This window comes from Bemisia tabaci, chromosome 6 (genome assembly GCF_918797505.1).
Source record: "Bemisia tabaci chromosome 6, PGI_BMITA_v3".
Taxonomy (NCBI): Eukaryota; Metazoa; Arthropoda; class Insecta; order Hemiptera; family Aleyrodidae; genus Bemisia; species Bemisia tabaci.
Window position 1 is genome coordinate 46,738,260 of NC_092798.1, and position 13,292 is coordinate 46,751,551.

General features: G+C 39.7%; 1 protein-coding gene across 1 annotated transcript in view; it reads left to right on the plus strand.

Moving 5' to 3' along the window:
• The first annotated feature begins 1,827 nt into the window (after nucleotides 1–1,827).
• LOC109030070 (epidermal retinol dehydrogenase 2) overlaps nucleotides 1,828–13,292 on the plus strand; it is a 51,101-nt gene continuing 39,636 nt past the window's right edge. The window contains exon 1 of the mRNA XM_019040834.2: nucleotides 1,828–1,974. Coding sequence (XP_018896379.1) covers nucleotides 1,970–1,974 — 5 coding nt within the window. The 5' untranslated portion in view covers nucleotides 1,828–1,969. The remainder of the gene's footprint in view (nucleotides 1,975–13,292) is intronic.

Consider the following 13,292-nt stretch of genomic DNA (forward strand, 5'->3'; position numbering starts at 1 on the left):
AGAGAGAGACAGGTAAAAAGCGATTCAACATGTACCATTTCCTCGCGATTTTTTCCTTTCTTTTTTTCCGTTAAATCCAATTTTAACTGAAATCGCAAAACATTCCATATCGGCCCATGCCCACCAGCCGGTGGCACGTGGAGTTGCGCTGATTTTATGATTTGCATGGTTACGTCGTTGGAAAAAGAAAAAAAAAGGTCATACCTTTATCTCCACTGAGGTGAAGATTTGGATTTTATTACCTTTTCGTGGAAGACATCATTCCCGTGGCGTGGTGTGGTTTGCGATGTATCGATTGATTTGCCATTGAAACCTATGGAAACGAATCGATAAACAGGGTGTTCGCAACGAACACCTTGATAATCGATTCTTTACCCTAGCTTCAAAAGGGGAAACATCGATAGTCGATAATCGATCATTCACGCCTCACCACTATATCATTCTCGTCTTATTGACATCGAGTTCAGTTTGGATCCCTCCATAAGAAAACAATGGACACTGGAAACCGAAACACTGATCCCTCAAAGACATTTTAGCGTGGACTATTTTTTTAATATTATTTGTTATACACATCTTTATTATCAAACATCGACGCTTGAATAGAGCGGATTCGTCCGAAAGCAGCGTAACATTTCACGCTGCCAAATTTCCTCTCAAACTTTATTTTCCCCCTGGAAATCAAAGAAGTTACCTACACACCAACACTTTTTGTAAAATTGAATTAGGGAGGGTAAGTATACTTAAAACATTTTAATTCAAAATTTCGATTAGTTTTCTGGTTAAAAAATTTTACGTGAAAGGAGATTAAGGACATCTGGTGTAATTAGGCTGATTCTGGTCGAATTAGTGGCGAACGCTGGCAACGCTTTTTTGCTCCATTTGAATCCTTTAAAAATATCGATTTCAGGTTATTCTAGTTGCCTCATTGAGGATCGATTGTTTTACATACATTTAAATGGTGGAAAAGCAGTGATGCCAATATTCAAGAATCACCTCTGGATTAAATTCATTCATTAGAGGAACAGAGTGCTTCAGCGCCAAAATCGACTTTAACATAATTTACTGAGAGAGAGGCAAGATTTGGGAACAACAAGGAAGATATTTTCTGGCCTACCTCAAGAATTGAAGGCTAAATATCAAACGTGCGTTCCCCACATGTAAGTAATAGAGAATTTGCAGGTTTCAGAAATTTGATGAATTTCGTGTTTAAGTGGAAACTGCGAAGTCAACTAAACACGAGGATACCCTTTGGTGCATGAATTGAACAATTGAACTGCATTTTGCAATTTAGAGCTATAAATTCTGGCTCATCTGAAAAAACACTTATGTGCATAGGGAAACTAACGGCACATACGTTGTTTTTAAACCAGGCTAGAATTTATAGTTCCAAATTGCAAAATTTAGTCCAATTGTTGGAGAAGATATGACAAAATGATCTTATCTGCTAAAATACGTGTGTTTAAATGAGAACTGCCGCCAGATGACATCACTAGGCGGTGCATTTCTTCACTTTTAAATATATTTTTATACCATTTCCCATATCAGAAAAAAATTTTAAAAAATGCTGTGAAATCAGCTCTTTGAGCACTTTCAGATAAAACAATATAAAAATTGGTTGCAAATTCTCCATTCCCTTGAGAAAATTTTTGTTTCCAAATTCTCAAGCCGAAAACGCGACCCTGATCATCCGTTCTTACCTCATCTCGTTTGATAGGTGCTCTTTCGAATGCTTGCGTTGGAATTACGATTTTCAGGCTGATCTGACAACCTTCGGAGAGCAGTACCGACCTATTCCTCCTTTTTTTACCCGCGATTTTTTCTCTCGCGCGCTTCAGTTTCCAGTCTCATCTCGTGCCTCTCCCGCGAACGCCCGCGAAAATTATCATCCGCTCGTTGGTGGAACCGGCGCTTCTTTTTTCGCGCCTAGTGGTTGGTTTTCCAGCGCTTTTTGACTTTTCTAACCGAAGAAATGGGGTAAGTGTTCATTCAATCTCCCCCTTTTTAATTTTCTCCTGAGAAAAAGTGTAGTAACCTTTAGTCAGGGTAAGAATTGGATGTATTTATGATTATGATTGACGAATCTTGTTGTCGTTTTCTGATTGAAAATTTAGAGGAAGCAGAATTGACACAAATAAAGTGCAGACGATACGCATATCGGCATTTCGCCCTCAATTTTCGAGGTAGGCCAGCAGATATCCTCTGTGCAGCAATGGTTATCTCTCCTGAATGTGTGTTTTGGGAAAGTTTGTCTAAAAACCTTGCCCGGAAGAAAATCAAGTTAACATCTACCTAAAAATGTTGATGCTCGCCCTGCTTACCTAGTCCCTCTACCTACGTGGTTTTTACCGAATTAAGAGGTTCCCGAGGCCGAAATTTAAGAAAATTTTAGCATTCTGTCTCGTCCCAATTTTTACTCCTTTGGCGGAGTCTTTCAACAATGGTCCGTCAAGTATCTCTTACGTAAATTAAGGAGCTATGGGAACCGCATGTCGAGGACATGCAAACAATACCGTCTGACTGACAATCCTGACAAAAATGAGTTTGCAACTTTGCCGCGCATTCTATAGTATAAAATACACAAAATGAAGATTTTAGTTTTTGTCAAATTCTGTAGGGGAGCGCTTCAATGACGCAATTCGCAAAACGGAAATGCTCAATATGCAAGCTGAAAATTATAGTTTTTTTCAAATTCTGTAGAGGAGCACTTCAATGATGCTATAATGTATAAAAATTTGCAAATCCAACCTTAAAATTACAAAAATGGCGAAGTTTTCTCTTCGTTCTGCAAAATCGTTATTTTGCAGACAGGGGGTATTGTTCGTTGGCCATCCATGTGGAACTTCTCAAAAGTTAAATATATCTATATCGTGGAACCCAAATAAAATTAGTAAAATAGCCCTGACGGATTTAACAGGATCTTTTAAATAGAGTTGCCGTGGTTCAAAGAGCGACGGCTCCGTAATCCCCTGAACCTATCCTCCTCCTACACTCCCACAACTAAAAACTCCTAGTTACACGCAGAAAACAGATTGGAATTACGATTTGAGCATATAGGATTGAAAATAGCAGCGACAACTTATTTTTTACGGTCGTATTAATTTTTTGTTGCCTAATTACCATTCATTCTTTATCTTTCCGCCATCCAGCAAAAAACAATTTATTATATTCGTCTCGATAGTGATCTATTTGCTCGATTATTGAATCGATATCGAATTCATGATCGATAAAAGGCATCGCTAAGATAGGGATTTATCGATCAGGATCTTAATTTCGATAACGATTCAACAATCACCCGCGCAGTCTCTTTAACTAACTTTTCGATTAGACAAAAAATGAGACTTGAATCGTAGTTATATTACTTCTCACTTCAGGATCTTACGTGAGGGTGCGCCCCAGACGGCATAAATTTTTATGCTCCACCGCCACCGTAATCTTACTATTCTTACGGTCAATGTAGTCTACAGTTTTTTCACTAGGATAATAAGATTAACCGAACTTGCTCCAATCGTGTGCGGCACGCTATGCATCTAATTGCCCAGATTTAGTGCTACAACTCGTTGTTCTCCAACAAAAGGACGTAACTACATTTCAATGTTGCCAAATTTCTTATCGTAAATCGCAATTTCGGCCGAAGAATCTTGAGCATTTCTAACTGAAAATATCACCGATTTTTCATCCGATCTCGTGCAAATATCAGAAATTTTTTTTTAAAAAAATCGCACTGGTGCATTTTTGTAAAAAATTGAATTGTTTGCGTCAATTTTACAATCTTGGAATGGAGTTGCGTTCCTTGTCCGGGGAACGATGAATCGATGTTTGGCGTATAGACATTTTAAATCACTGTATACTAATTTTTCGAGTATTGCGTCATTTTTCTCACTACTTAATTGGTAATACGAATGATGCAATCAACTCGTTCTTATGGTTTTTATCGTTTTTTTTTTTTTTTTTTTTTTTTTTTTTTTTTTTTTTTTTTTTTTTTTAGTTTCGAAAATCCGATTTAAGTCATGCACTGTATTTCATTCTAGCTGCATCTCTTTCATGCATTCATTTTAGAGATTTTGCGCTGTGTGCATAATAAGCTGTGTGTGTGTGTGTTTTTTTTTTTTTTTTTCATTAGTGCGTGCATAAGGTTGGGTGTTAGCATAATTGAATTACATTTTGCAATAAGGAACCACTACTTCTGGCTCCTTTCAGAAAAAACATATATGTCATTGGTTTCCCTATGCAGAAAGATGCTTTTATAGAAGGGCCAGAGACAGTGGTTCCCTCTTGCGAAATGTAATCCAATTATCCTACAAGGGTAGTTCCTTTAAGTGAAATAGAAGGATGAAATCTCACTACACAATTTTTCATTCTGCATATTTTGTTCATTTGGACTACAATTTGCAGGAAGGAACAACTAATATTTCAATCTCATTTTATGAACACCATATTGACAGTGAAACTCCCAAACCGCGTATCTCGTTTTTTAACAGGGAACAAAGGAAACATCGTTGCTTGAAGAAACACATTTTTCCGGCCTAAATTGTCCATTTTTATCTGATGTAGAGTGTAAATTCCTTTTCGTAAACGGTAAATAGTAAAAAAGAAAAAAACCAAACAATCTGATGCTCTACGCATTCCACAGACTTGAGATAGCAACACAATGAAAAAGTAATTCTGTGGGCTGTACTTATACTTATAATTCGGCTCCATTATACAACTAGCCCGGATAGCTCGGTCAGTAAGACACTCGGTCCATAACCAGATGGGCCCGCGTTCAAATCCCGATCAGGTCGGTAAAATTTGAAAGATCGAATGGGACAATTCTGGTGTAAGAGGAGTGAAGGAAGTAGAGATTAATTAAATTTTCATATAAAAATTGCAATTCATATAAATCTGGACATTTTTTTTGCAATTTTAATTTCTTCCGAATACTGTGACAAGACAAGTCTTGTTCCCAGAACTAGACAATTTTGTTACCGTGACTAGACTTTTGACTTATGCATCAAGGAAGTCTTGTTCCCTGAACAAGACTGTATGGGTCCCACGAACAAGAATGCCTTGTGGATCAAATATAACAAGACGGTCTTGTCTGGGGGACTGGAATCCTTGTTTCTCGGACAAGGCACTTTTTTCAGTGTGGTATTTAAGAATCTCTGCTCCAATTTTATTTTTTTAAAGGAGAACAAATCAACGTCACTCCTTAAAGCTTTCTCAGAATTTCCTTCGCTTGGAAAAGAAAAATCACGGCAGATTTTGAGGTTTGACGTTGAATAGTTATCTCCATTTGGAAAATGAAGTATATCAGGAAGTCCGCAACGTCGCAAACCGAGATTCACGGTTTGGAAGTTTCACTTGTGATATGTACCTTTAGTTCCCCGTGCATGTAGGTGATTTTGCGTTAAGCGTCCATTCTAGCCAGGATGACAAAATTTCATGAAAAATGAAATTTCTAAATTTTACGCGAAATATTTCATGAAATTTCAGACATTTATGAAACATGTTGAAAAATACCGGTTCCTTTACGTGTTTCGCAAAATTTAAAAATTGGACCTTTCTTCTATTTGTGTGTGTTTAAATAAGGGTTGCATACTCTAGCCCCTGAAAAATATGAAATATTTCACAGCCTCGTGAAATTTCCAATCTTCCATTTCTATCTTATGTTTCATGCCACCCTGCTTCTAGCGTTGCGTAGTGCAACACAGAACGCTCCTTCCGCATGTAGCACACCCGTGCCGTAGGCACAAACCTCTTCTTTTTAAAGCGTTATACGTATTTTATGATCGGTACCTTCTTCATTTCATACTGAGACACTCATGAGCTTACTTATTTTATAAGCAAAAAAAATTGCATATATGTTAGCTGCAGTTTGACAACTTACAGCTTCATCTCGAACAGCGAGAGGTGTCGCGTGTCTTCGACATTGACCCTGGTCAGTTCGGCGGCTGATTCACAAAAAAATTATAGCCCGCGCAGGCGCAGAGGAGGTCGTTCAGTTTTCGGACTGACACCGCCGGGCTGGTTTAATGCCACACTTACTCACGTCCTACTGCGACCATTACGAGTATCTGTCGTAATAGCGAGGAGACCAGTAAGTGCATACCTGGATGAGCCATGGTTAGAGCATGATTTTATGCGTTTTGAGGTTCATCCCAGTATGCATTTACTGCTCTCTTCGCTATCATGGCAGTGTTCCTAGCTGCCTTCTCTGAAAGAGGGCGGAAGCAGGAAGACTGATCTTGCTGCTCTGCCCCAATTATGCTATTTCGCTCTATTCTTACGCGATCTGTATCACAGCAGGACTAAGTGGTTCAAAGAGGGTTTAATGAGTGGTTCTATATTCCAAAAACGTGTCATGCTTTGAACAAAATTCCACTGAACCCTAGTGGCAGTGACTATTTTTGAGACGGTATAAGGAATGGAGGGATGTGTGACAACTGTACCTACTGCCGTGCTTTGGAAAAACGCCGTATGAGCTTTTAATGTTGCCAACTCTCCTCTCAGAAAATATCCATTTTCGAAGAAAGTTATGGATATTTTTCCTTGGCATGTTCAGACTTTTTAGATGGAATTTCCTGCAAATTCGTTGTTTTTCGAAGGAAAGGCAACACCTGATGGTTCATACGGCGTTCTTCCTTAGCATGACAGTATATCACTTCAGGGGCCTTGGTCATAAAGTAATGAAGGAGGCAAGAAACTGAGGGATGCCTCCATGCGAGAGATACTTCAATTTCTTACCTTTTGTCATGATTTACGGGGAAAAATATAATAGAAGGTAAAAACTGAGAAATCGTCAACATTTTCGAAATAGGAAGCCCTCTTTGAGATTTCTCACGTAAAGTGTGCATTGTTCAATACGTCACAGTAGAGTTATAACGCGAGTATCTTTAATATTCACCCTTATCATCCATATGCACAGAGCCTGCACATAAGGGAGCGTTCATAAATAATGCGACGCACTTTTTTGGCACTTTTGAAAAAATCGGAATTTTTCTCAGAATGGGAGGGGGGTGTCGGATTTAATTAAATCCGGAAATCGCGGAATCTTCGGTGAAATAAAATGACAGCACTGCCTTTCAAGTGTCAAGTGCCTCACAAAGTTGAAAAGTGCGGTCCCTCGGATGAGAATGATCTTGACATCTAGGCTTTAGTCTCTAATAAACGCTGCTAATATTTTCAACCAGCGGATTAAAGTGACAACCACTGGGGGAAATCGAAGAGTACGAGTATGTTTGTGTCCTTACTCTGCGTATCGTGTTTCACGTCTTGTCATGCTATCAGCCAAGGGCGCACCTTTGCAGAAATTATTTTTGCATGAAATAAAGTTTCATCTACTGACGGAAACTCGTACGCCTCGGCCGCTGAGTGAAACTGTAAAATTACATATTTCGGTTTGCAACGACAAGAATGCAAAAATGCACAGTCACAGTTCACTTTTTGAAGCGGTCTGATCAATTTTTGTTCCTATGTCCCCCAAAATTTTGAATAATTTAATCCTCTTTCAAGAGTATGTCTACAATTTGTTGATTTTCCCCAGAAAAAGTAAATAAAACTGAATTTTGTAAAAACTCAATACCAAGATACATACGTTTTTATAATTTTCATCATTCACCATTCGTATTTTCAAAAATTTGCACTATGGAAGCCTCAAAACGCGTCCAAATGGGCTTGAAACTTTCAAAAATTTTCCGGGGAAGACCCCCCTAGCAAATTGGCCCTGAGTAACCCTATGCTGACCACTAAAAGATTCCCGATAAATGAGAGAAGATATTGCACGGTCGTGGCAACACCTGACGGCGCTAACCAGGTTTTGAATTACCATTCTGCATTTCAATTATGCATTTTTCTTCGACATTTGCTTCTTTGCCATTGCTCTCAACTCAGAAGGAATGAGGCTGGGGCACTCGGCGGATTCTCGAACTTTCTTGCGAGGTATCGATTAAATTCTTGACATTTAGTTTTGTTTCATCCGCGAGACATTTTCAAATATTAATCTTCCAACTCCGTCGTGTTATGGCTGTGGAAATTTCATTGAAAAACGGCTACGTCGATCTGTAATCAAATGCCCAAGTGACGGGTCACTCTACTCTGCCATGTTAAAGGAGAACGCCGCATGAACATTTGAGAGTTGCCAAATATCCTTCAATTAAATATTTATTTTCGAGGAGAGTCATGAATATTTTTCCTTAAAATTTGCAGAAGCTGTAAGTAAAATTGCGAACAAAAAATTCTGAAAAATTAGAGGAAAAATATCCAAAAGTTTACCTTAAAATTCGTGTTTTATCAAAGGAAATTTGGCAACGCGTGAAGGTTCATACGGCGTTCTTACTTAGCACTGCAGTACTCACGTGCTTGGATCTAGCACACTCATTAATGGATTATCTGTTCGTTGACCGTGAACTGCATGTCTTTTTCTTCATTCTACGGCGGCCGTTTTTTTTTTTCTATTAAGCTTTGAATTGAAGAATTTAAGGCTCATTTCAACCCGAGATAGGAAAGATTTCGGAAGTGTTAAGAACTGCCATAACATTATCAAATGTAGGTTACGCGTGGATTTCTCGCTCCCTCCTCGAAATCCGAAATGTGGGCTGATTTTTAATTGACCTTGAAAATGTTCGGAAATCAGTGCATTGCGTTGGAGTGTCTCGCTGATTTTCTGTGATTCTTGAAAAAAATGAGGCCATGTAGATGATAATGAGAGACAACAATGTTGATGTATTTAGCATTCTACACAAATGCCCTAATTTAATCGTTTTTTTGGTGTGCGTTGATCTCTTCGTTCCTTGTATTGTCCTGCATCTCATAATGCAAATTAATAAGTGGCTAGAGATGCCAAACGTATCCCATTGCGACGAAGTAAAATTGAACGGATTGGCTCAAAATCAGCTCATAATTGGGCGTATTTCTGCCAAACGGAACTGTTTGCATTAAGACACGAGTCCTGAGGCTCATAAGCGCGTATGCATAACAGGGCTCACTTCCTAATGCACATAGTTCCGTTTGACAGGAACACGTCCAATTTTCTCTCATGTTTTATTTTTAACAAGAGAATGAGACCAAATTCCTTAAAAGCTTGATCATTCTTGTATATGTTGGAGAAAAATTCTGTGTAAATTTCAAACGGTAAAGTCGGGTTCCTTTCCTATCAAAAAAATAAAGCAGGAGCGGATATTTTGAAAAACCGCAAAAGAAACAGTGGTTTCGCACTTTGGCCATCGACATGAGACGTTGTCTAATTTTCTCTGATATTTTCTGTCATAAAAAGAAAACGTAGGAGCAGACTGAAACTTGAGATTGTATGAACATACCCATCACTGGGGAAAAAAAAAAAAAAAAAAAAAAAAAACATCGGAGTCCAGACTCTTGAAAACATTGACAAGAAAAAATACTCTTGATTCAATCAGATTTAAGCTTAAATTAAAAGGAAATCCGCTCAAATTAAGAGGCTTGGTTCTTGATTGAAGCAAAAATCCGACTGAATCAAGAGTATTTTTTCTTGTTGATGTTTTCAAGAGTCTGGACTCTAGATCCAATGTGTTTTTTTCCGGTGATCGGTGGCTAAAGTGCGAAACCGCGTATCTCCGTTTGCGAGGCAACGTCTCGTGTAGTTGTAGTCTGGTTAAATCCGTCAAACCGAATTCCTGTATGGTGGATGTTCTCTAGCCTACCTAAATAATTGAAGGAGAAATAACAATGCGCGCAACTTTAAACTCACTTCGTGTCAGTGTTGCTGTTGCTTCCTCTAAATTTTCAGCCACCTGAGAATTGATGGCAATGGAAGCGCCCTTGATCTAGAGCTATCAATGGCGCATCCCAAACCTCCAATTTAATTCAGAGTGTTTTCCCCGGTCGCGCCTTCGCGTTTTCCCCGATGAGCGACCGTTAATTAGACCTCCGATGCTAGGTGACGCTCCAGATCAAGCGATCCTGTAATTTTGGCTCCAACGACATCAGCATTCAGCACCAGCGCTGCGTTCTACCTTACGTGACGGGATGTGAATGGCTAATACACCTCATTTACACACCGCGCGCTCCGTCTTCGGCGCAAGCATGAGGAAAGGCAAGCAAACAATCTGTAAATTGATATTAAAATAGTGGCGAGACAATCATTCCGACGCAGCAGGAAAACACCCATTAGTATTCGAATTTCCTTGCGAAAATATAATTTTTTTTTGTAAGAGGAGCAAACGACGTTTTAGTTTCGATTTCTGATTGCCAGATACGAAAAGTGATTTTCATGTGTAAAGGAGTCATCAGCAGCCACCCTTAAACGACGCACAGTAGATCGAGGCAATAGGAGAGGTTGGACGAAATTCGGAAACTTTAAACGCTTATAACTCTGCTTATACAAAACTGCGAGGTTCTAATAGGGGTCCCATTGGTTTTCTTGTGTTTTCTACTAGGAGCACCCCTTGAAATTTAAAATGTGACGAAATAAACGTGACAATTTGCAGTTTTAGTCACCCTGGTAAAAATTGGCAGTAGAATCTGTGTTCCAAAATACCATAGACCTACAGCCGGCTGTAAGATTTCCAATAGCTTCTATAGCCGGCTACACAATTTCTATTATACCCTTTTATAGCCGAAGGCGATTAAGCAACAGCCAGGCGATAAAGTGTATGCAAACGTTACTAATTACGGATGCTAGGATTTCGTGAGTTTTTGGACTACTGCTCTCTTTTTGGGCCGTAGTATCTTGATTTATTTTGCGAGGAAAGCTCCGTACTTTTGATGGATGCCTGCCATTCCTAATATATTAGAGCGCCTTCAGTTTCGTATGATACTGTGCAATACCTCTGGTGTGAAATAGTTGCTTCAAGCGCCGTGGCACGCTGCGGCGCGGCAGGCGGGCAGCTAGCTCGAAGCGCGCTTTGGCGCCTACAAACCTAACAGGGATACTTCACGCGTTGCGCAATGCGTGAAGTATCCCTGTTGGGTTTGTAGGCGCCAGTGCGTCGCCGCTCCGCCTTGTGTTAGGCTCTAATATTTAATCTGACGGAGTCAGCGTTATTCAACTCATGATTTTGAAATGTTTGCACATCCTGTATGGATTGTTCTCATTTTAATTGATGAAAAAAAATATGTATTAAAGGAAAATATAATGTGTGTTTTGTAAATATTGAGGTGGTTCCGTATCAAACTTAATGATTTCCAAAGCACACGAATTTCTACACAATTTCTTATAGCCTCTTATAATCGATGGCGAAAAAGCAACAGCCAGGCGATAAAGTGTAAAGCCCGGCGACAGGAACCATAGCCCGACTGCATAATTTTTTATCGCTTCGTATAGCCCTGCCGTATGATTTTCTCCGCACTCTACAGCCAGCTATATGATTTTCTGTAGCATTCTTTAGCCGGCTGTAAGAACTCCTATGGTATTTTGAAACGCAGCTCTTATCGCCAATTTTTACCAGGGCAAAAATTTCATGTCCGACCTCTCTAATTGACTCGATCCTTTGTGCGACAGAGCGATGCATAAAAAGTAAGTGTGGTTAGCAATGCAGTTCTGAAGTCTTGCGACAATGCCTATACTGTTCCATTTCCTTAAACACGTCCGATTTGGGCCGAAATTCCCCCCCCCCCTTCCCACAGAATCGGGATTTTTTTTGGATATTTGGAAATTGACGATTCATATATTACGAAGATGGTCGGGCTTTGCCGATACTGACATCTTCCGGCTCCGAGACAGGAGCTTAAACATGGCTCCAGAGCCCGCAAGTTCAAAATCGAACCTATCTAACTTTTTAGCCCATAATAGCTGAAAATTCATTTGTTTCAGGGATGTACCTAAGATTTTGGACTGGGCTCAAAGCTGACAGGTGGCCAAATTTTCGTAAGACACGTCTCTAGGTGTCCTTCACAATATATTCGAAGCTCATCACCCGTTACCTTTGGGGCCAGGTTGGAATCTGAGATAGAACCCCTAAAAATATGAATTTTCGGCTATATCTAATTTTGGCTTCAGACCCATGTTTAGGCCCCTTTTGTGGAGCCGAAAAATGTGAGTATCGGCAAAACCCGACTAATTCTGTGAAATATGCATCGACTGCCAGATATCCAAAAATTTCCCGGTTCCGTGAAGGGGCCGGTTTTGGCCTAAATCGCAACACCTCCTTTGAATCATCGCAAACTCGTCCAAATAATAGAATATATATCTTCCTAAAAAAACTGTACAAGGCCACTGCAGTCAGCGTCGAGTGCCCCCCTAGGCCGCGTCTTAATTTCGATGACAGCCGGTCAGATTGGCCTAGCGGTCAGCGCGTCTGACTAGACCAATAGGTCCCGGGTTTGAATCCCGGTGGTGGCGATAAATTTTCACGGAACTGACCAGTGGATCTGCAGAAACAGATTCTACTCGGCCTTAATCCCTGAAAAATTGAAGCCGGAGCATGGATTTCCCTATCGCCCTCTTGTCTAAGGACATTAAATCTCTATCTATAGTTGGATGCAGATCTCTGAGAAGAGGTATAAGCCATAAAACCTGAAAAAAAAAAAGAAAAGAAAAAAAAAAAAAAAAAAATCGATGACCAAGCAAAGCCTCTATATACATTTGAAGGGATGCATCTTTTAAAGTCTGTATCAGTTACGTTGTTTCTTGACTTGACATAAAATAGACTTTGAATACAGCCCCAAGAGGGACTAAAATCGGAACAGCCACAAAGTGCGCCAAGCATTGCGTTTTAAATAACTTCAGGTCATCCTTATTCATGAAAGTACATGCTTTTTTTGACAGCAAAGAGATGAGTAAGACAGATAGAGCATCAGTCAAAGGTGACACTCCTTTTGTCCTTCATTATTTGACATGTGCTTTCACAGTGGCGTGGCGTGCTTTGCGATATATCGATTGTTATGTCACTTAAACCTATGGAAAATGATCGATAAACAGGGTGTTCGCAGCGAACGCCTTTATAATCGATTCTTTACCATACGTTTAAATGGCGTAACAATCGATGTATCGCAATTCACGCCACGCTACTAATGCATCATCAGGGTGAAAAAAAGCGTGAGAGCACATGTTGACACTTGCCCTCAACCAAAAAAAAAAAAAAATGAACAGATCCTGTTTCGATTTCTAGATATGAGGAAGCTTTGAAGTGGATAGGTCGACTGAATTTAAATCGGAGAAAGTATTTTGAAATGCAAATTTTTCAGTCGAGACGTCGTCAGCAGCTGAGGAAACAGATTGAAAAGCTACCAGGAGCGATCTTCTGGGCTGCGGGTTACGATGAATTTTTTCACCTAGTGTCATCCATCACCAGTGTTCTTACATTCTCATGAATAAATGCAAAAGGAAATAGAGGACAACG